This window comes from Gasterosteus aculeatus, chromosome 11, assembly GCF_964276395.1.
Source record: "Gasterosteus aculeatus chromosome 11, fGasAcu3.hap1.1, whole genome shotgun sequence".
Lineage (NCBI taxonomy): Eukaryota > Metazoa > Chordata > Actinopteri > Perciformes > Gasterosteidae > Gasterosteus > Gasterosteus aculeatus.
The window spans coordinates 15,899,787-15,923,556 of record NC_135699.1 but is presented as its reverse complement, the minus strand read 5'-3'; the positions used below and the strand labels follow the sequence as shown (position 1 = coordinate 15,923,556).

Genomic DNA, 23,770 nt, shown 5'->3' with positions numbered 1-23,770 from the left:
TTATTAAGGATCCGTAGGCTGGGTTGACTATCGATCAACCGTAATTAAACCTCAGTAAAGGTGAGTGTCATTTGGAATCGTATGTGATTAAGTTTATTTTATGCCTCACTTAATCTTTAAGATTAAACTAGTAAAATATGGATTTAGAGAATAACCAGCATACATAATATGCCAGTTATATATTATGCCAATTATCAATATTTGACTCCATGTTTTATTCTGTCAGAGATGTGTTTATTTCACTGTATTCAAGTCAGTGGTTTATATTCTTGAATTGCAATAGCCAATATATGTCAATTGTAATAGAAATATCAGATATGGAATAGTTACACACTTCACTTCTATTGGCTACAACGTATTCTTGTTTGTAATTAATACAAGTATAAGATGAAAACAACATTAGAACATAGCAACGCATAAAAACAGACATAAGTGAAGCAATACAAGCGCATGTTTTCGTTGCGACGGTTGGCTGAAACGTAATCCGTCGACGTGATGACGTCACGCCCCGACGTCGACCGCTTCACCTGCGCGCAACCTGTTGATCTCTGCCGCGCCTCCGACTCGCCGCTCCGGCGACAACTCAAGCTCAGGTTCCTCGCACGTCTACGTTGAAGAGTCGGTCTCTTTTTTTTTTCCTCGCGTTTCGCCGCGCAGACGCTTCCAGCCGCGGCGCACTCGGTCAAGTTGTTTCGTTAAGACGCTTTATTTCACGTTTTACCCGCCGAGTTTGTGGACTTCGATCTTCTTCAACTATCTGTTTCAAACAAGGAAGTCCGGCCCGGTTGAACCCGTCGCTGTGGAAGTCGGCGAATGAGCTCAGCTGTGTATTCTGAAGGGCGAGTGTGTTCCCCATGTTGATCCTATAAGCGGGACGGTCGCCTGCCATCTGACCGGGATAAACCTCCCCCCCCCGGGACAAGGTGAGCTGACGTTCAGGCCAATGAGAGTTTAATCACACGCAACACAATTGCTGTCTTCCGCCTCCATGTATAGTAGTTTTATCGTGTAACAACAACGCAATGTGGGTTTTATTGTGTCGACAGCCGGCGGTGTGTAATAACTGAGCAACATTCAGTCAAACCACCATGTTTCCTGTCTTATCCTTTCTGTGCGTGTGTGTTCCCCCCCACATCTGTTTCAGATGAATACTTCGTTGGAGTTGCATCCGTCAGCTGACAATGATTCCATGGTCCACCTGGCTGCGCCAATCCTCCCAGTGAAGGCCGACCCCTCCAACATGACCATCATTGAAACCAGCAACGGGACCATCATAGAAGACCAGATGTTCCTCAACACGCTGGCCGCTCAGGCCCTCTCGGGAATATTTGTCTGGTCCGCCTTGCTCCTGACGTGCCACCAGGTGAGTTTTTGATTCGCCTGTTTTCCACAGAAGAAATTGACAAGAATGTTTCAAAAAGCAAAAACACAACCTCCAACCACGAAGCAGTCGTGATTGAATGACCCTCGGGCCCGACGCCGCGCAAATGTAATCACAGACGGTTTCCCGGTGACACGCTGCACCTCCCTCGCCCGGAGACAACGGCGCATTCTTATATCCACAAAGAGTCACAGCACCGTGTTATTTTCACACTCGCCACGAAGTATTCCGGGCAGGTGCGTCTCTCTCTGTACTTTGTGCAACGCGGGAATGCTTTGCTTAGTTTATAGTCGACTGTGAGATAAAAAAAAGGGGTGAAAATCCTTTTCACTGATTAAAAGGGCAATATAACAGCTGAACAGTGAGCCTGTGGTGGTGGTGGTGGTGGTGGTGGGGGGAAGTTACCCACTGTGCCTAGATGATAGCTTATCATTATGGTTCTCATTATGCCGCACAGCGTTATCAGCAGGGAAATCAATTGATAACCTTTTCAGCCTCCTGCAGGATGAGGCTTTTGTTGCTCGCTGTGGTTTTACTGCTGTGCAGCTGTTACGCCGCTGATTGTATAACCCCTCAAATTGAGCATAAATCCATCCGAGTCACGCGACTGGACCCGTTTTACGTCAACACACGTGACTGTTTTTATATCGCGGCGTTGTTCTATTGGCACATCTGTAGGCTTAGTAACATCCTCACAGAGCATCGACAGGTTGCTTCCCGTGAGAATGAAAAGAATCCCCCGTTTAGGGATTTGTGACTCAATATCTGGCAAATTGGTTTCTATCGTTTTTTTTAATTTAGCACTTGCTTGGCCAAACGCTTTTTTTTTCTGAAGACATTTAAATTGAACGAATAAATACTGAGCGCACCGCCGGGGGAATGCGGCGGGCGTCTCTTCGGACACACTGTGCGCAGTAAAAGGGTGTGCGGCGCGAGTGTGTTTGCCGCGCCGGCCGCGTCTCATCCCGCTCACGTTCCGCATGCCCAAACAAGACGATGACCTCAGATCCTCTCTGCTGTAAAGTGGCCGGAGCTTCCCGGGCTAGTAGTGGCCGGAGAGTGTGGCCCGTTTTGTCTCGGCGGCGCCCGTGTGTTGGTCCCCTTTTGGAAAGGCGCCGCGCCCCTGGCGTTCCTCTCGCGATGCGCACGTCACTTCTTCCTCCGTCTCTACCGCTGCAGATGTGAATCTGAGCTTGACTTGCACACCGCTGCGCAGCCCTAACACCCCCAGACTCAGTCATCAGGCTTCAATGTGCAGCTTCTAATGGGCCTTCAATCAGGCCGAGTAGGTTTTGGGGGTAAAAAGTGAAACTACTGTAGAGGTGCAATGGTTAGTCAATTTTACCTGTTAATCCATTAATTGGCCACTATTTTGATAAACAAGAAACCCTCTTTTTCTATTAAAAAAAAAAGGAAAAGATGCCAACTATGAATGTTTTAGAGCGGTGTCATAGAAAACAAGAAATTAGCAGTAAAGCTAATCTTCAATAAACTCAACTGGTAATTAATTGTTTTCAGCGATCTGATTTTGTGGTGAGGTTACATGTGGATATCGTTGTGCCCTTTTTTTTTTATTACTTAGCAGTTTGAGCTTGATGTTATTTGCCGTGTATCCCTTCATGCTCGATTAGTTAACCAATGGGTTGTTAGCATCCGGGTTTGATGAGAAACTTTTTTTCCAGTAGCTTTTTAAAAAACAGTTTTATGGCCTCTTTATAAAGAATGAGTCATCAGCCATGATTAAAAGGTGATTCTCAAGCCTGCGGCATCACAATAATATTCCAAAGTACGCTGCGGTCTGTATTAAGGGACACGTTCCAATCTGCAGAGGGACAATGATGCCAGAGAAACAGTATTCCAGGTTTTAATTGTTTGGTTGGAGAGAGATGCTCATTAACCAGATATGAGTTCAGTTATGTAATGGTACATTAGATGTCTCCGTTGTAGCCTATTGATGCATTTCTAGTTTCATTGGATTAGAGGTGTTCTTGCATTTTCCCTTCAGCCTCATCTTGAAAAGAGCACACGGGCTGTAGTCTGTCACAGATTGACGGCGTGATGCTAAAAGGGTTGTGGCGCATACCGAGCACGTTGTGTGCATTATTCCTCATTAGGTACATTCCGCGCGCGCCAGACTGTGGCGGTTCCTCAAAATGAGGGGTGGAAGTAGAGGTCGCTGCAAGGAGTGATGTCCACATTGTCTCTGTCACATATGCTGTGTGCGTTCCGGTGAATGTCGCCATCTGCACCACGTCGCCAAATGTGGGAGTAGTGTGTGCATGTTTTATATATTAACGTTTAAAAAAAAGTCAAGACCTTCTTAGCAGCTCAGTGAACTTTACTGATCACATTGTCTGCTTCTGTGTCCGACGTTGTACTTTGACAATACGAGGTGTGGCCTTTAGGTATAAAGCTGGAATGTTTTGGGTGTCTTCAAAATGGGAGTCGGCTTCCCTCTTTTATTCAAACCGAGCCGGCTGCCATGTTTCATGCTGACAGATCTTCACACGCTCAGAGCAATGATGTCATCAGGTAAAGCGATTTGATTGTTTTTACATAAGCTCTATGTTACAGGAATGTTGGTTGTATTGCTTTTGGGTCAAGAATAGGAAAACATTGTTGACTGAAATTTTTTTTAGTCTCATGCGTCATGATTAGTTTCCTTGTTGTTTAATTCATGACTCCATTCTGTGAGTCCGAGCGGGGAATTGGCATTTCTACTTGTTTACCCGTGCTTTTCATATCCCCGTGTTTGTGTATTTCCAGATCTACACACACCTTCGGTCCTACACCGTCCCCAACGAGCAGCGCTACATCATCCGCATCCTCTTCATCGTGCCGGTTTACGCCTTTGACTCTTGGCTCAGCCTGCTCTTCATCAGCAACGACCAGTACTACGTCTACTTTGATTCTGTGCGAGACTGCTACGAAGGTACGAGTGCACGGACATTACCTGCGCGATTACATCACCGTCGTTTACGTGACTGCCAGGAGACGATAGGCGAGGAACTGACCAAACTAGTTCTGCTCGCCGGGCTTTGTTCCCGCAGGAGGCCCCATTGTTTGAGGTGTAGGTTTTAAGGAAAATCCTTTTTTAGAAGCATCCTTTCTTTTTCCAAATGTAATTGCATTTCTGCAATGATATTCAATATTCCGATAATGTATTAACACTGTTCCATGCATTGCATGTCAGTTGCCTTTGCACAACGCAACCCTCATTTGTTTTGTAATTTTAAAGAAAAATATACTTTACTCACGTCGAAGGTGAATCATATGCTAAACGGATTACCAGTAATTTGTGGAAGGGGAATGTAGGAAATGCATTATTCAGGAGATTAGTGTCCGGTTTTCCCGGCCAATTTAGTGGCTGATTGATAAGTGCAGCGCATCAGAAAGCGGTAACACTGGAATGCTAAAACGTAATGAACCTTCTCTTGACTGGACACCATCTGCATTAGCTACATTTAATCCCTCTTTAAATAGCAACAACGGATTAGGAAGGGATTTCCAAGACACAGAACCCTTGGAAGCTTCTTAATGTAAGAACTGAAACATTTCTCGTTCCATAATGTGGGACTAATTATTTTTTATCATGTGGACGCGTTCTCCTCTGAAATGATTTGACCTTTTCACGTGAAGTTACATTTGCAGTTTAGTTCTTGCAACGGTTAACGGGTGTAGGAAGTAACGCTTGTCTTTCTTTTACAGCGTTTGTCATTTACAATTTCCTAAGCTTGTCCTTCGAGTACCTGGGAGGAGAGAGTGGAATCATGTCCGAGATCCGAGGGAAGAGCATACAGTGAGTGCTCGCTTTCCAATTTGTACATTGGCCCTGGTTTTAGGATTTAAAAAAACGTTTAAAATGATAAATTGACCAAAAGATAACCTCAGCTCTACCTCAACTTGGACAAATCACTACGTGGCTTCGTGTTTCCAATCACAAGGAAGGAACCGGCTGCATCGGGCTGCCCTTGATTTAGCATTTGTCGTGAACAACAAGGTGAAAGAGCAACGGACAAGTGCGATGTTAATCTCTGAATGTAATCCTTTTATCTCGGAGCCTTTGACTGGCCTCGCGTCGTGCGGCCGACTCCGCCGCAGTGCAGCGGCTCTTTGGCAGGTTCTTAACAGAGTAATGTTGAGCCCTGATAAATGGAGGCATCGCTCAACTCCGTCCGCCGGGGACGAGGCATAAATTCGACATCTCGTTTTGGATGAGAAACGCGGCGCTGCCGTGCCGTTGTGCTCCTCTTGGGATTTCTGCAGACCTCAAATATTGTGGTATTTAAGGTGCTCGTTAACAATTGACTCTCTTTTTCTAATAAATATTGTGCATCGATATGATCTTCTATTACATTTTTCATGTTCCCGTTAATCAACTTGATTTAGGTGTGATATTTAAGCAAAAGGGTACGAGAGGCTGTACTTTATCGTCCAATAATGTAACTGCTCGGGGGCGTTGTTAGAGCCGACGCCCAGCGGAGGGCCGGCAAACCTCGAACTGTTACATTATTGAAGATAAAGTACTGCCTCAAGTACCTTATTGCTTTTATAATATGGTTACCAGCGAAATTATAAATAGTAAGTGAATCGCTGTCTTTCAGCACAAAATAGTTGCAGCCTCCAAACGTTGTGTATCACATTTCCGTAGTCTAGAGGAAAATAGTTCGTACGTGCACATAAACAGCATCGGGTTTCCTTGCAAGATCTCGCACCACCTCATTCATTCACCTCGCTCATGACGTCCACCTCAATTGTCCGGTTGCGGAAACTCGCGTTGCCCGAAACCGATCATTTGTGGGATTTCCGGTCTTATTTCGGCGGGCAGGTGACACTGTGTGCGGCAGCTCCTGTCATCAGTGTGCGGATGATGTCATGTAGTGTCAAAGCGTTTTGAGTGGTCGGAAGACTAGAAAAGCGATATACGCGTACAGTCCTTTTCCTTTTTATGCTTTTAATGAAGTGAAAGACACGGCGGTTGGCTGAGCCGCTCCCGACACCCGTCCCGGATTGCGAGCCGAGCGGCGGCCTTTCGCTGTTGTAACGCAAACCTCTTTCTTTCCGAGTGGAAACACTAGACTTTCGAATAGCTTGTATGTAACTCCTCATAGAACGGGCATATTGTGCCCCGGTAGAACAACAAAAATAGTTACTTATGCTGATGCCAGAGCTACAGGGAGAAGTTCTAACCTCCCGTTCAGTTCCTCACTAGTGGCCGACCGAACACGCTTGTTGCTGCCGTTTTAGTTCAAAACCATTGAGTTAATCTGCTAAAGACCAAGCGGCCTTTAAGTCCTCCGTCTCACACACACACACAAGGCCTTCTGCTACGACTGCGCATGGTGCAGGTATGGTTCTAAGGACAACAATGTTCATCGATGCTACGGTTTTCCAAGTGACAGAATTCTTAAAACCAAGGGTTATCACTTCAAATGCCTTGTTTGGTGCGACCAAAAGTCCCGAACCCAAAGAGTCTACAGTTGCATAGAAGCAAGAAATACAGCAAGGCCGGGCTGATGTTGGATAAACTGGGAGAGGAAAATATCACCAAAACAATTAATCAATTTTAACGTAAATGAAAATGATAAAACTAAATGTTTAAGCAAGATAATGTTTTTTTTGTCATACGAGGTACGCTTGTTTCTATTGGCTGGATTCTACGTCACTCCACACATACTTCTGTTATGATGCTGAACGTGTCGGCGTTGAATGAATTAGCTCATCATGTCCTCGTTCTTCACAGGTCGAGTTGTCTGTACGGCACCTGCTGCCTGGGCGGAATGAGCTACTCCATCGGCTTCTTAAGATTCTGCAAGCAGGTGAGCTTCATCCCCTTCTCTGGACCACCGACATAAATTATACACCCAGAAAATAACAACGTCGCCTGGAAAAACAAAATGTACTTTTTTTTGTAAATTAGCATTCTGTCCGAATGTCCAGGCTGCTTAAAAATGACAACTGTTGTAATTGTTTGTGTGCTTTTCAGAGGATAACATCCACCGGTTAGGGAATAAAAAAAAAATCTGAAGCCAGGTGAAGGATGCTGAATAATAAATACAGAGCGAGCATGTGAGCTGTCCCAGCGTCTCTGCATGCTGCACAATCCATCACGCTGAAAAACCAAAAAATATGAACAAAATATGAGCGAAATGAACATTTCTTTGTTTTTAGAAGTGATAAACAACCACTCTGCCTCCACGGGGATCTTACGTGACATGTTTTTATAAAGAAAAACACGGCAAGTTGTCTCAACAATAAATAGTAAAATTAAAGTAAGTAGAATTCTCTGAGATTTGGCAGATTTTAATGGAAACACCGGCAGAACCGCTAACAAAATAAAAGTACAAATGTGATGTTGTTCTACGCCAGTTGAAGTAGAGCTATTGAGTGTGTCTTATAACCAATTAACGTATTCTATCATCTTGCTGTTTGAACACATGCAGCTTAATAATTAATTAATAATAGTGTATTACCAGATGTGTATATATGTTCTGTGTGCAAGTATTAACTAAAGGAACTTTTAATCTGCTCGTACTCTGAACTTGCACTGTGTGTGTAATACTAAGCACGTCAGGAGGAATCGTGGTGATTTGCTTTGAAGCTTTTAGTCCTGACAGACTTTGCCTTCCCGATGCAAGTTCTGGTGCCAGCCTGTCACTTGATATTCTCAAAACAAATCCCTTATCTAAATGATTACTGATGTCGTTTTGTCGAGCCGACGGCCGACTTAGACTGGCTGTTCTAGAAAGCCTCCCTCTGGCTAATCGAGTCAAACGCTCCTGCTCTGTTGCTCTCGAGTGACGCAACTTCAGAGCAACTTCTGTCAAATTGGTTGGTTCAGGCTTCAAAAACAACATCCTCCCCATCTGCTGACAGACTGACAACTTTAACAACGGACATATTTATTGCCTTTTTTATATAATGGTCTTCTTTTTTTTTTTTTTTTTGCTCAATGTAAGAGTTTGGCTTTTTAGGAAATCTTACTCTTAATTAGATTTGATACAACTCTCCACAGTTATATTTGTTTAATCAGTCTGATTGAGATTAAAGGGGCATTCACAGAATCACAACACGTAAAACAGAAACAACACAACTACATAATAACCCGGGAATTAAAAACAGTGTAAAACATTAGTTAATAAATCTTTAAAATCTGCTGGGGAAGTGCAAGAATGCCTTTGAGGGCAGTTGGCAGTTCATACTATTTAAAGTGCCGAGTGCCTGAAAGCATTTCTGCAGACACTGCAGCTTACGTGAGGTTCCCTCCCAGGTTAAGTAGTTGCTGCATCATGTGCTGGATTTCCTGTATTTAGTAATGGGAGGAACTTTATGAATGAATAACACGAGCTGTTTATTACTTCTCGACTGTAACGAGTTCCATCCAGCTGTTTTACTGTTGCTTCTGAGCAACTGTTGCTTCTGAGCACTTGACGGCCGCCCAAAGCTCATAACGCTCAGGATGGTTTACAGTTTTTATTTGTAGCCGGTTAAATTTAAAAAACACTCCAGCTTGTAACGGCACGTAAAAACAGCGAATTGTCTTTTTTTTTTTACAGTTTGGTTCCAGATGTTTTCAGGTTCACGAGACGTACAAACAGATTCATCCTTCATCCCCCCGCGGCGTCCTTGCCTTTTTTTTTTTTTTGTGCGTCTCTTTCTGAATTGTGATGTTGTTCTCCAGGCGACTCTCCAGTTCTGCGTGGTCAAACCCATCATGGCCGTCATCACCATCATCCTGCAGGCCTTTGGCAAATATCATGACGGAGATTTTAAGTAAGCAGCACCTCTCCCCGCATTTCATTCTTCACGTATCGTAGGCATTCCACGCCATTGAGGCTTGTAAGGTGTTAATGGGCACACGGAAATAATCAGCAAATGGGAGATAATTATGTCGCCTCCTCACAGTTCGCAGGTTCATTTCAGTGCTGCGATCAAACTTGCCTGTAAGGTTTCCCTCTGCTGGTTGTCCCAGTTGTGTCGCCTATAATCACATCTGGCTTTTATTATTTATTATTGCAAAAAAGTAATTCAAGTTTTTATTTCTCCTATACGTGGACTAAAGAAAGTATTCCCCAGATACAGTAAGTGTCCTAAAATGAAGACCGTTCATTCTTATTGTATTTTGCTCTGAGTAAAGCACAACATTATAAAGGAAGATGTATTGTTTAATTTCCGGCTTTTACTTTTAATGCATCACCGAGACAAATTGCCGGATGACAAACTTAATATCAGTGTACCAGATGAAAGTTTCCCAAAGGGATATGGAGACGGTAATACATCAATAAAATTGTCTTCAGCGTGTAATCAAAAGCTATAAAATCTGCAGCCCATAAACGGCGCAACTTATTTTTCAGGTGCTCTTCTCGCCGCCTCTCGGCTCAGTGTCTCTTTCTGAGGCTTCGGCTGTGACAAAGAAGCACCGAGTTCAACAATCCGCTTTGTATCATTACCCTCTCAGTCCCCAAAAGATAGAGAGGAGTCATTTCTTCCCGCTTACTCCTCCATATACTTCAAGAGCGAAAATTAGCCGGCATAAATAACTCGTCTTCCTTGAAGCCCTGTAGCGAGACCGCGATGATTCGCCGATTGTTTACTTCGACGCTCTCAGCCGACCGTGGATGGGAGTAATTAGCGCAGTCACAGCCGAGGCCTCTTGAGGAGCTCGGTGGAATGCAAAGAGGGAAGAAAGGCAGCGTGACAATGAAATGTAGACGAGTCTGCCTGTACATCCAATGCATCCTGAGACGAGAAGGACGCCAACAAGCGGCTTTATTAGGCGCTTCCAGCTGCTCTCACAGGGTGTTTTGTCACTGGAAACATTTTGTGGTTGTAAATTTGTAAAAAAGTATTTGGTTTTCTTTGCAGCATAAATGGAGGATACCTATACATCACCATCATCTACAACTTCTCCGTCAGCCTGTCGCTCTACGCCCTCTTCCTCTTCTTCTTCGCAACAAGCGACCTGCTCAGGCCGTACGAGCCGGTGCTCAAATTCCTCACCATCAAATCGGTCATCTTCTTGTCCTTCTGGCAAGGTGAGTGCACTCGTTTGCGTTTTAGATTTATAAAAATACATCCTGCCTGATTTAAAAAAATGAATGAAAATCTGCCTCTGCAGGAATGGTCCTGGCCATCCTGGAGCGCTGCCGCGTCATACCCAAAGCGCTCTACATCGACGGGCAAATGGTCGGCGCCGGCACCGTGGCGGCGGGCTGGCAGAACTTCATCACGTGCATCGAAATGTTCTTCGCTGCCATCGCCCTCCGATACGCCTTCACCTGCACCGTCTACCAGGAGAAGAAGGACGACGTGCAGGGTAAGCTTCCGCCGGTGCACAAGCCGCCCTCCGGCGTTGATGCGCGTGACCGCAGACGCCGCCTCACTTCTGGTTGACCGTTCCTCCGCTCGCTTCAGCCCTTTCTCTCTCAGTCAAAACTCAGTCAGCCGTGCCTCACCGGCCCGGACAGCCTCCCTCCCACCTCGCCCGTCTCTCTGCCACCTTCACCGGCCCGTCTAGACCACACTGCCAGTGACCCTGAAACCGAAAGCTGCAGGTGAAATAATTCTTCTTTGTTTCCAACCTCCCTTGTTCCTAATGTCGTCCCTACAGAAAACAGCCCTCCGATGCACAGCATCTCCAGCGGCCTGAAGGAGACCATTAACCCGGGCGACATGGTGCAGGATGCGATCCATAACTTCTCCCCGGCCTACCAGCAGTACACCCAGCAGTCCACACAGGAGGTGGTCCAGCCCAGTGCAAACGGAAAGGTGGCCACGGGCAACAAGAGCTCCCGCAAGTCCGACAAGATCATGCTGATCACCTCTGACGATGAGTTGTAGCCAGTTTTTGCTTCTGTTTTCCTGGCAAGATCCAGGTGTTTGGGTCCTTGCCACCCACTTCTCTGACCCCCCCCCCCCCCCCCCCCCCCCCCCCTCCCCCGGGGAAACAGCTGTATCGCACATTGCAAAGAGCTGGATTGACTCCAGGTGTTTCATTGCCCCAGTATTTTAAGATGGATTGCTCCCTTCGGTCCGGTTTTTAATAGATCATTTAGGCAGCAAGCGGTGGATGGAATTAACAGTAGTTTTCTAAATGGACCTCAATGACCAAAGAACTCATGTCTTCATCTCTGCAGTAGTGATCTTCACCGTATCACACACATCTGGAGCTTTGCATTTGCTTTGAGTTTAGCTGCTATTCTGCACCGTCCCTGATTCTGCTCGATCCATATTGTCCGTACTCGTTCTCTGGGCGTCTGAGGTGCGTTCCCTCCCATTCGTGTCCGTTTCCCGGGGGAAATGATTGATGTGTGACTGCAGGATGGAAGCGGGGACACCAGCGATGGCTGGGAACGACACTTTAGGGGCCACCGCTTCATCCGCATCTTCTTTCTTTGAAGCGTTTGCTGAGCGTTCCTCTGCACGGCTGGAAAGCAGCCACGTCACACTCCTTTGGCGTTTTCCGTAGCGTGGACAAATTGGATCAGCCGGTCTCCCCCAAAGCGGGAGTTCCACGCCGCTCAGCAGTGTGATTCAGCACAAGTAGACTGCTGTTCAAAAGACGCTAACAATTAATCTTTTGCTTCTGAATTACTGTAAATGGGTTCGTCTGCACATTCTTTTTGTTTGACGTGTTCACGTGGCTATTTATGTTATAATTCCATGTTCCAGCCATTATGAAATATATGCAGAATTTGATTGGTGTATTCTCAGTAATTCATATGTTCTGTTCATATAAAAAGATACCGGTTTGGATGATGAGTTTTAAATAATTTAATTTAATAATATGTGTAGTTTGTGTAATTCAGAGCCACGCAACATATCTGTGTGAGTTGAGACTTTGCAGTTTCTTCTCCTGCTGTGTTTTTTAGAACTTATCTCTATTTATGTGACATGGCGGACATCGTTTTTCTGGTAAACTATTGGAGACCACTTTTGTATTAAGTCAAAGGTTGTGTGAAACGTCCTATCTTCCTGTGCCAATTACAGCCGTCTTTCTGGGAAAGAAGAAATCAATTGAATTGGGTGCATAGATATAATTGACTTGTGTATCTTGGTCCTATTTCTGTTGGTAACTTGAAATAAATTAATCTGCACTTCTGAATGAGGATTACAGCTTTATCTGAAGCGGACTCGTTTTATAGGAATAATTTACTATTCTGCAGATCAGAGTAGAAACAAATAGACTTTATTTGTACATGAGGGCAGTTCATCAAGAAATCATGTAAATAAATGAATGTAAAACCAAGAATAATTTAGGTGTTTTTTCTTTTTTATAAAGTTACACAATTCAATGAAATAAATATAAAATACATATGAGCAGAGTGATGACTTTGTTATGGGTACAAACTCTTTGCTGCCTTATTTCTGACCTTGTTTGGCCTCAACGTTGTTTTGAGACCATGACAAAGAAAACCCATTAACATCAGAAATACAAAGATTTCCTGGTTTTCACCCCCATCATCATCTATATACAGTCTTTCTATCATGTAGCTTCTTATGAATTTATAGCAGAAGCCTCTTAACTACTGAAGCTTGTTGGACTGGCTGACCTCGTGTGTGACATCTCATTTAACCACAGACATGGATTGATGGCTTTTTACATTAAAACTTGAGCACATTTCCGGTTGACAAACATGTAAAATAACCACTGATGCATTTGAACGGTTCCACTACAGCTCAGCTTGGCATCGTGTAACAGTAACTGTAGGAAGAAGGACGCATCCATGTCTGCAACCTTTCTACCTCCTCTCACCCATATATATATATATATATTTATACAGAAGGCTCACTCAAATTATGTACAGGTCTGCCTTTATTTCAGCAAAAAGTGGCTTGTAGAAAAAGTGAATTATTAAAATAAACTAGAGCAACATGCGTTGAGAGCTTGAATGGACCTGTGTCGGATCACACCAGATGAAGGATTAGCAACAAAGAACTTAATTCACCTGGAGAGGTTTTGTCTTTTTATAAAGGTACGGAAATGTACTTGCTAGAGTTTCTAATGTTCCTTTTTAAGATGTACTGCCTATAAGCATCAACTTTGGATCCTAATACAGTAATGTGTGCTAAAATGAACCGTTGGCTGCTGCTGTAGAGTTTTGTTGGTGAACTACCACAGGAGGTCACTGTGACGCTTGTCACAAAACGCTTCAGCGCGTCTCGTCTTGTAAATTGACTTGTTTGAACATGTCATTTGTATCTATATGTTCATTTAGCCTCAACACAAAGAGGCCCTGGTGGACAGTTTTTTTAGCAGCGTAGGAATTATTTTTTTGGTACGGTTTCTTTACATTAAATTGAAACAATTGGCATTTTGAGAAAAGTATATTATCCTTAGTTAGTAATCATTTATTCTTCAGCTAATGGAGCTAAGATGACATGCGCTTTACTAACTCTGATTCTGGACATAATCAGTTGCAGCCTGTATGTAACTAGTCGGTCTGCACTTCTCCAACGACACAAATAGGATTAAAGTCATTAACGATTCTCTCATTGTAAATGTGAACACAACTTATTCAGAAAAGGGGTCGGCGTCAACCTAGATTGATTGATTAAGAACGATTACATAATCGCACCAATTCCAGGATAGTCAAAGACAAATATAGAAAATCTTTTATATATATATATATTATACTGCATATGCATACAAAACTAAGTATCAGGAAAGGACTTCGGGTGTATCAACGTAGAAACAAAGTGAAAATACAAAAAGTAAGAACACAGCATTGCCTCTGCTTAAAAAAACAAAACAATCACAGCAGGTTTTACAGCAGCAAACTGTTCTTTGCAGCCATGGAACAGAACTCATGTCCTCTCAGCCCAGACGAAATCCCCAAATGAACAATCTATTGACTGGGTGGATCCTCGGTAAGAACAGTTTGGTTTTAAGTGAATTTCATATTCAGATATCTCAAACCGCACAACAGGAGGACGACGTTTGCTGCGCTTAGATGCCGTGACATCCCCGTTTTTAGAGGACGGCCTCTTGCAGAAGAGTGTTTTCAAAAGCGCGGCCAACGGCTACTGTTTCAGGTTTACTGACCCCAGCTGCACCAGCTACTGCAGCTACACCACCTGCACCAGCTACTGCAGCTACACCACCTGCACCAGCTACTGCAGCTACACCACCTGCACCACCTGCACCAGCTACACCAGCTACTGCAGCTGCAGCAGCTGCACTCCTTGTGACCCAGCAGTAGGAATGATTTCTATTTGGACGGAGTTCTCTATGTGATGTGACAAAGGAGGCAGCGGGAGCTTTATCACGGCGATAATCTGTAATATACAGGAAGAAAGTTGGATTGCATTTCACTTGTAAAGGAACACTCTCACCATCACTATATCCAATATGGATTACCTACCCGTGAGTTGCGTGTAAAGGAAAGAGGCGGAACAGAACCCGGTAAGCGCTGCGGCAGTAGGTCACACCACGTTTAATCATCGGCGCGCAATCGAGCCCAGCGGACTTCAGATACCCAAGAATGGCTTCTGTCAGATTTCTAGGAATTCTAGGAATCAGTTGCCTGGTGAATTGCTTACTTTCTGCTGCATCTTAACAGTTGCCTTTAAGTGCTTTACTGCTGAATCCAAAAAAAAAATGACCCTTTTTACGATTCTACATCGTGCTCTTCCGACATCTGATGTTTGGTCAAATAGCATTTCAAATCTGTAGAAAACAAGTGTTCCCCTGTTTTACATTTTAAAATATTACAGCAGAAGTTGTGAATAAGATCTCCTGTCGATGGGCCACGAAGCTACAAACAGAACCACAGCAGAACCTCCCGTGTCTTAAGCGATTTAACTGTACCCAACATTTCTTTAGCCCCTTTTTTAATATTCCACAAGTCCGGCAAAGGCTTGCAGACACATTTCAGCTGAACAATTGAGTTTCCAAACTTCTCAAACACGTTGCGTCAAAACTCCTAAATTTGGCCGAGACGGACGACAGCAGCGTAAACAACAGATCCCGAAAGAGACGCCGGCCAGACCTCAAACCACAACAGTGCAGCGCTCTCCAAAACGCGCGACAAAAAGGGGGCACGCGTCCAAATCAAACACGTCAACAGGTGACTTTACTGCTCAGCGGCTAATCACCGAAAACATCTGCGCGGTTCGGCTGGCTCTTGAAAGGCAAATGGTTGGAGACCACTGGCGACTGTGTCCACGCAGAGGCGCCCACCTGACCTCAAAGCTGGAACAACACGTCCTCTCTGTCCTCTGTGTCCAACTACAACAAGTATAAAAATCACGTTAAGGCAACGGCTTGGAAGGCAAAAAATGTCATTTGGCATCGGCTTGACGGTCGCGTACGTACTGCTAAACCTCTCGGGGGATTTCAAACTGGCGCAATGAGCAAATCTTTACCAACAGTCAGGTCGGACGGGGTCACAGAGGCCCAGTAATCGGTGCTGGGGTGGCGGGCGGGCGGGCGGGCGGCGCGGGCCCGTTTGCACAGCGCACGGTGAGAGAGACGGGAGTTGCAGAAGAGCTAACCGCCCATTTGCATCCCTCAGCCTAACCACTGGGCGTCCTCTCGGTGCGGGATGAGTGGGTCGGAACCGGGAAGGACCGGGCAGGAGAACAAGGGCCCAGTCCTGTCACCACTAGGACAGGGTGGAGAACGGGCTGGGGCTGGGGCTGCCGCGGCTGGACGACTTGACGATGGTGATGACGCTGGTGGCGGCCACCTTGCCCGGCGAGAGCGGCCCGCGGGTCACGGAGCGGGCGAAGCACTGCAGGGCCTCGTACTTGGCCCGCAGCGCGTCCAGCTCCAGCTTCATGCTGGCGTTCTCGCGGGCCAGCTTGTCGACCTCGCGCTGCAGCTCCGTCTTCTGCTTCTCCAGCTCCTCCTTCTGGGTGAGGCGCTTGATGCGGCAGCTGGCGGCGTAGCCGCGGTTCTTCAGGGTCCGCCGCCGCTGCTTCAGCTTGGCCACGTCGTCCTTGGTCAGCCCGCGCAGGTGCAGGTTGAGCTCCCGCACGGACATGGCCACCAGCTCGTCGTCGCTGACCACCGTGGCATTCTCACCCACCTCCTTCTTGACCTGCGGGGTGGGGCGACGGGCAGAGGGTGAAGAACCGGCGTGACTGTCGGCAACGTGCACGTCTCTCAGAATCCCCTCGCTTACCTTTAAAGCTTTGCTCGTCTTGAAGTGAGTCGTCATCCCCTGCTTGCAGACAACTGGCCAGAATCTCACAGAAGGTTCACTGAGAAGTGGACAGAAGAAACAAATACACAAACGTATTATGCGCTTAACGTGGAATCATCGTACGTTTCAATCCACTACATTTATTTGACATTTGAAATGAAAAGCTTACAGTATAAGCTTACAATATAATATGTTATTCTAGATCACCGAAAGGAGATTTTATTCTGTGTCTATTAGAGAATACGTGTATACTTCCCTTGTATTTGAGGATACTCGGCCTTGAAACACAATAGGCGTAGGATTAATACTCCTCCCAGAAATTCCTTTTAAAGACAGATCAACAACCTTCCAGGGTCGCGTCACGTGTCAACATTTATGTTTGCGTGACGGGGCAAGTGATGCCAGCTGAGAACAGCGCGGCAACATTAGCGATGAGCGGCCGAGGGCCCGTATCAACGCCCCGGCACGGAGCGACGTCAGGACCAGACCGCCTCTCACCACAGCCTCTCCCTCTCCCTCTCTCTCCCTCTCTCTCCCTCCCTCTCTCCGCAGAGGAACCTCTCTGTACTTGTTGCAGTGTCTGCTGCCTCGGCCCAAAATAAGCGAGAGCGCTGAGCTGTGCTCCTGTGAGAGACCCGCTGCCCCCCCCCACACAAGGCTCCATTTCAGGACCCGCGGACCAGGCTGACTACGAGCTCAGTGTTCCATGCGCCACTGCTGCCATGGAAACGCCCTGCAAATGGGTGTGGGAGTGTGAGTCACATGGCCACCAAAAAGGGTAAACAAGTCCCATTGATAACCGCTTCTGCTGAAAAGCATCTCGCGTCAATCAATCTGTGTCTTTGTCCTGCTCCACCCTGAAATCTTGACGCAACGTGCGCCGTTCACACCCCTAATTAGATGTCCTGTGTCCACTCGGCCCTCCTAATCCCGTGTTAAAACGGACCACCGGCATGCTGAACTTTACCGGGCGGCAGATATGCATGTGGAACATTCCTGGAGATAGAGTGTCACAGAGAAATACTTTCCTTTATAGTCACTGATGTATTCCTGCTGTGAGACAATGTAGTCTGTGGATTTGGGCCCGCGTCTCGCTGGCTGGATCCTCTTACGCCGGGCTTTCCTGAGCTTGCTCTATGCCCTTATTTAACTCTGGCGGGTATATTTAGCCCACGGTGATGACACAAAATTCTGCCAACTAAACAATTCAAGCGAGCGAGCGACAAGTGATACTTCAATAAGCGGGTAAATACTCGCAGCTGTCCCGTCGGCCGCAGCTCGCGTGTGGAGACGTACTCTGGGTGCGGCTGTTTATCGTGCTTTAATGTCCTGTGGCTGCGTTGCTGATGCAGGTTGATTTACAGCTCCTAATTTAAAAAAAAAAAGGACACACAGAAGACAATGTTCCAGCCATCGGCCTTTGATGTGACCCGAGCGTCATTCGTGTTCTTATGATGTTCCATACGCGGTTCAACGGTGCCGCCTACAGAATGAGGCGAATCTGCTTGGGACAAAAACACCAAAAGCAAAGAGAGAATTGTGGAGCCGGCGCCGAATAAACTCATGTTTAGGCGTTGAGGGAACATCTGCCTCCCTCTGCGATGTAATTAACAATATTGCACAAGAAAAAGAAAACTTTTCCAAAAAATGACGGTTTCAAAATCATGACATGAAGATGAAGAAGTGAAGTGTGTCAACAACACAAGCAGCCTGATGTAAGCGGCATTGCATCAGAGGGGGTCCCGGGGTATATTCCTTGAAAAGATCATGGGAAATTGGTGGGGGGGGGCCTCCTTCTCTTCATACAAGGGGCCCCCAGCTTGGACCAAGATGCCAGGTATTTTCCCTGACGTTCTTTAAACATGTGCTTATGTTTTGTGAAAGTCGCAGAGACGGAGACAATGTTTGTTCGGATCAAGATGCAAAAGCGTCCTCAAAAAATGAAAAACAGCAATTATATCAAACAGCCAAAGCTGCTCTTTACGGTTTTGCCTTTTTTTTTTTATATATATATATATAAAACAAAGCGTGGCTTCTCACTGTAGTCAAAAACAACTTGTTGCAGGGTTTTTCGTAACAGCGGGAAAAGGAGTCTGGGAAAATACCTCAAAGAACAGCCACAGATGGAAGACAAAAAAACAAACCGCATCTGTGAGTGAGCACACATGTGCAAAGCTCACATGCACAACAGTGTTCACCGAAGAAGGAACAGTCCGTCTAAATATGTCCCGCGACGCACTCTGCTAAATGTGGGGGGGGGGGGGGGGGGGGGGGGCGACAGCCCCACTTGTAAAACAACGGCTGTGCAATATTTGCAAAATGCCCCGGAATTCAGAAGCTTTTGCGCATCTTCCACTTGCCCAAACCGGTGAAAGGAAGCCTGTGGGCACACGCCCGCAAGAAAAGAAAAATTCAATATCCCTACGTTTCATCACAGGATCCTGACTGGCCACCGTGGTGCCGTGCACACATTTCATGGTTACGGTTGCGTGTCTCATGTGATGCGTAGAGCAGATTGTTCTCTGGTATTTCTGTGCGCCACTTTGTTCCTTTGGGGTGTGCGCGCGACGCTTTGAAGACTAAGTGAGCCTCTCAAGGGCGTCTTTTGGAGGATGAATCATTTTTTACATGTGCACAAATCAGCGTATAGTTTAGCATCATGTCCACGGCCTGCTGGTGCCCGAAGGGGGCAAAGGGTGCTGCTGCAGGCGATGAATGCACTGCTGGCCTGTCCACCCGTGTCCACCTTCTCGTCTTCAGCACAAAGCAGATGTGATGCCTGCAGAGCCCGGGGTGCACTTCTCTGAGAAAGCTCTTGCTTCTCTCCTGGAGGAGGAGGGGGGGGGGGGGGTATAGGTTTGTCTGCAGACGGCTTCCCTCTGCTCTTTCCCCCAGCGCAGCATATTTGGTGGGATCTCATGAGAAGGAAACGGAGCGCATAGCTGAGCAGTGAGTCACGCTGTTTACTGGTACGACCCCGCGTCAGGGAATCACACCCTCCCGATCTGACATTTACAGGAAAATCCCGTCGTATTAGAGGGAGGAAGGAAAAAGCACAGAGAGCCTTGGACACTCCAGAACTTTTGTGCGGAAAGGGAGGAGAACCCAGAGAATATCTGAGCGAAGATAAGTTGCCCCCAACGAGTGACACCGGGCTTCCAAAAATAACACGGAAGTACCGGCCCCAGTTTGGACGAATCGTTCCATTCCCAGATAAAAGCACCCATCGCGTCCCTCTCTTCGATCACAAGCAACAAAGTGCTCGTCTGTTTTGCTTGGAGAACAAGCGGTGTGAGTCACTGTGGAATTCGGGAAGCTGCCGAGGAAGAAGATCAACATTTGAGTGAGCGGGCACGTCGCACCAAAGTGACCTCCACGCGTGACGCGCGCGTCTTGTCATTGCCCGTAAACACCCCGTTTGCCGCGTTCAGCCGCGAGCAACGTCTCCGGCCTCCAGAGTCACGAATCAAAACGTTGACCCCCTTTTTTTTTTTCTTCTTTTTTTTTTCCAGCGGGGGAGTAAAAGCCGTCGTGGTGAGAATGTTCCCTGTGAGTCACCGCGTCGCCGACCACAGACATTTCACTCTCACAACAGCCGACCACACAAACGTTATGCAGGCTTCGCTTTTGTCCAGCGGCGAAAAGGAAAAAAAACTATTGACATCTGACAACGACGCGGCGTGTTTTCAGGGAGTTTTCTCCCCCCCCCCCCCATGTGCGTTTTCACTGGGTTTGTTGTGGTAAAAGTCAGCACCACTGTGGGGAGTGAACCACATGTTGACCTCATGACCCAAGAGGATGAAAGCGGGAACATCGGTGACTCACAAACGAGACTCACCTGTTAGTGGGAAACGTTTTAAAGACAAACGGGTTCCAGAAATGTACCCAAAGGTCACAAGTCCGAGTTACCCAAAAAGTTGTGTTAGTGTCGGATAATTAAGACGTCCACAAGGACGCAGTTTCCTTAACTTTAGAAACACTTCTCCCTCTTGCAGAGTGTTTTGTCCCTGCTGCTGTTTGGTGAGCGCTCGTTTTCGCCCCTTGTAGGTGGTCCAACTGCACACGGTGCCCTTTGTCCCACAGGCCCGGAGACGCAGACCACGTGTTGTTTCCAAAGTCAAAGGTAGGCTGGGATTTTGCATCATAGCAGCCAAAATAATAAAAAAAAACGCGTTGAAATCAGCAAGAGAGGCAGAATTAATCTTTATGACGTAGAAATCAGAAAACACCACGTACAGACGTGTAGGTTATAAATAACAAAAGGACATTTTGTAACTGATCTTAATCCACTTTGGCAAAATACAGTGGAATAACTGTGTATAACATTGTCGTTAAATTCATTAAATATGTTGTAAAATGATGTAATATTACTAGATTTTATTAATAAAGTCCATAGATATACTTTAAATAATAACAAGATGATTATATTTTATAGAAAAATATCTAAATTAAAAGAAAAAAAAATGAAGTTCCTTCAAACACGTTTGTTTTTCGCATGAAAAACTCTTTTTGGGGAATCACACAACACGTGTCCACGCGACGAAAACAACCCACAAAGTCAACATCAGCTTTCACAACCGAGAAGCGTCCCCCCGACGTGACGCGCCAAACGTCCCCGTTACAACGTGGACAATTTCAGGAAAACGGGGACACGAAAGAAGAAGAAGACGACACACGCGCGCACAGACGCACACAAGCACAGCTCGGCTCACCTCTGTGGACGCGGATGTTGGTGGACCGTGGTGCGTAAAAGGCGGCGGAGCGGGTTCCCGGCGCGGGCTGCGCGCTGACCTGACGCGCTGACTTCCACGCAGTGAGTTGACGCAGCTGGACGCGCGGCTGCGGCTCCTCGTACTGAAGCCGATTCAAAACAACAACAATGTACCAACATTCCACGCTCCGCTTCCGCGAGAGCCCACGTCACCGACTCCTCGTGACCGCCCCCTCCATTCATGAAAATAACTTTCTGCTGACGTCAGTCTGGGAAGAGGGGGGGTCGGGCGGGGGGGGGGGGCACCATAAATAGAATGTGGAGAGCGGCTGCCTTTGCTTACTTTACAAAACTAATCTGTACAAATCTGCTCCTCTCGAGTCTCTAACGTGAGAGAAGAATGAGCCTTTAAGTTCATAAAACTCTCCCAGCGCCCCCCCTCCTCCCCCCTCTCCCCCCCATGTGAGAAGACCCCTGTAAGGTATTCATGGTATTCCAAAACGCGCGTTAACAAGGAGAAAACAGCGACCTCCTCCCCCATCCCCTCAGAGCAGCAGCATTCCTGTGGGGGGGGGGGGGGGGGGGGGGGGGGGAGGTGTGAGGGAGTGAGGGGGGGGGGGCTCAGTCTCACCATTCCTCTAGTGGGTGACGTCACAGCCAATTCTGGCTAAATGACAGCAGAATGAAGTATGTTCAATCGCTCTACATCTCGCCTTATAGCGTCAATTAGAGACAGTTAGAGACAGAGACAGTAAGTGACAGTTAGAGACAGTTAGAGACAGAGACAGTAAGTGACAGTTAGAGACAGTTAGAGACAGAGACAGTAAGTGACAGTTAGAGACAGAGACAGTAAGTGGCAGTAAGTGACAGTTGGAGACAGTTAGAGACAGTAAGAGACAGTAAGAGACAGTTGGAGACAGTTAGAGACAGTTGGAGACAGTTGGAGACAGTTGAGGCAGTTAGAGACAGTTAGAGACAGTTGGAGACAATTGGAGACAGTAAGAGACAGTTGGAGGCAGTTGGAGACAGTTGAGGCAGTTGGAGACAGTTGAGGCAGTTGGAGACAGTAAGAGACAGTAAGAGACAGTTGGAGACAGTTAGAGACAGTTGGAGACAGTTGGAGACAGTTGAGGCAGTTAGAGACAGTTAGAGACAGTTGGAGACAGTAAGAGACAGTTGGAGGCAGTTGGAGACAGTAAGAGACAGTTAGAGACAGAGACAGTAAGAAAGAGTTAGAGATAGTAAGAGACAGTTAGAGGCAGTTAGAGACAGTTGGAGACAGTTGGAGACAGTTGAGGCAGTTAGAGACAGTTAGAGACAGTTGGAGACAGTAGGAGACAGTAAGAGACAGTTGGAGACAGTTGGAGACGGGAGTTGGGAAGAGACGGAGGACACTTGCACTCCACGAGAGACACACACGCGTCTCAGACGAAGGTCGTCCCGTTAAATACCTCAATCCGCCTGTTAAATGATTTAATGAATAAAATATCGTTTGAGTTTTCTGGGAATCGGCAGAAACCCACTTGGCAAAATGTTTGAGTCTCTGTGAGGCAGAAAAGCAAATCATATGAAATAGTTTATCAATAATAATAATCATGAAATACTTGATGCTGTCAGTGAACCTCTTTAAGAAGTAAACATTTACAGAAATACACACAGAAAGACGTCGATACGCATGAAGAAGAACTTCTGGTACTTCAGACTTTTTATTTGCCCATTTCGGGCCAGAAGCAGCGTTGTCACAGAATGATTCTTGTCCTTAGGATTGTTCCCTCGATGGTCCTCTGGAGACAGACGAGAGCGAGCAGACGAAAACACACAACTCAAGATGCGAGACGACATTTTAACCCCGTTATCAAATGTGACAGGTGGAAATTGAATAAACGCTAAACGCTGACTCACAGACCAAAAAAACACACGCGAGTAACGACTCATCTGAGCCACAGATCCTCCCCTCGGCCGCTGTGTCCTCGCGGCCTCGCCGTACACTCGCCGAGTCCCACGTGGAAGCCGTTGGCTCACTGGAGACGCCGCCGACTCTTTCATCTGCGCCCGTCTGACCGGCAAGCAGCTTCGTGTCTGTTTTCCGCTTTGTTGTCGACCATAAACGAGAACGCGCCGCGTCCTCGCCGAGACACCACGAGCCTCCTTGGCCTCTGTGTTCTCTCCCTGTGATGAGGCGGAGTTGTACTGGGATGCGATTGGGTTTAATCCCATCAGAGGCGAGATGTGATGATTCAGGATTACGTCGTTTTAGATGAAATGTTACTTTATATCCCGTCCTCACAAAATGAAGAACAGAAACCAACGAGAAAATAGAAACGGGCCTCATGCCGGTGTTTGTTGTCTGCATGTCGACAAATTGTTGGAGCAAAGTCTCTGCTTTGTCTCTGGAGGATGTCGTCACACCTCCAGCTGCTCCGTCGGCGCCACACGGGCCCATTAGCGACCATCTGGCAGCGGCGTGCACAGGTGACCTGAGATGCACCCGTTTGTGTCTGACGGCGGAGCACGTGCGGCGGACTTTTC

At 46.6% G+C, this 23,770-nt stretch overlaps 2 protein-coding genes across 3 annotated transcripts; one reads left to right on the top strand and one right to left on the bottom strand.

Annotated features, from left to right (window-relative positions):
• Positions 1-540: 540 nt before the first annotated feature.
• On the top strand, positions 541-12,697 carry tmem184a (transmembrane protein 184a). The gene is made up of 8 exons (XM_078084065.1): positions 541-1,363; positions 4,148-4,313; positions 5,090-5,180; positions 7,125-7,200; positions 9,063-9,154; positions 10,247-10,416; positions 10,500-10,697; positions 10,992-12,697. The coding sequence occupies exons 1-8, from the start codon at positions 1,145-1,147 to the stop codon at positions 11,219-11,221; spliced, it is 1,242 nt and encodes a 413-aa protein (XP_077940191.1). The 5' UTR covers positions 541-1,144; the 3' UTR covers positions 11,222-12,697.
• mafk (v-maf avian musculoaponeurotic fibrosarcoma oncogene homolog K) lies at positions 12,548-21,496 on the bottom strand. Of its 2 annotated transcripts, XM_040190776.2 has the most exons (3): positions 21,243-21,496; positions 16,510-16,588; positions 12,548-16,425 (listed from the first exon to the last, which is right to left on the bottom strand). In XM_040190776.2, the coding sequence occupies exons 1-3, from the start codon at positions 21,482-21,484 to the stop codon at positions 15,988-15,990; spliced, it is 759 nt and encodes a 252-aa protein (XP_040046710.2). In that variant the 5' UTR covers positions 21,485-21,496; the 3' UTR covers positions 12,548-15,987. The 2 variants fall into 2 exon arrangements, with proteins under 2 accessions (XP_040046710.2, XP_040046711.1); XM_040190777.2 differs by lacking the exon at positions 21,243-21,496 and having other exon boundaries at positions 16,510-17,915.
• Between the last annotated feature and the right edge of the window lie 2,274 nt (positions 21,497-23,770).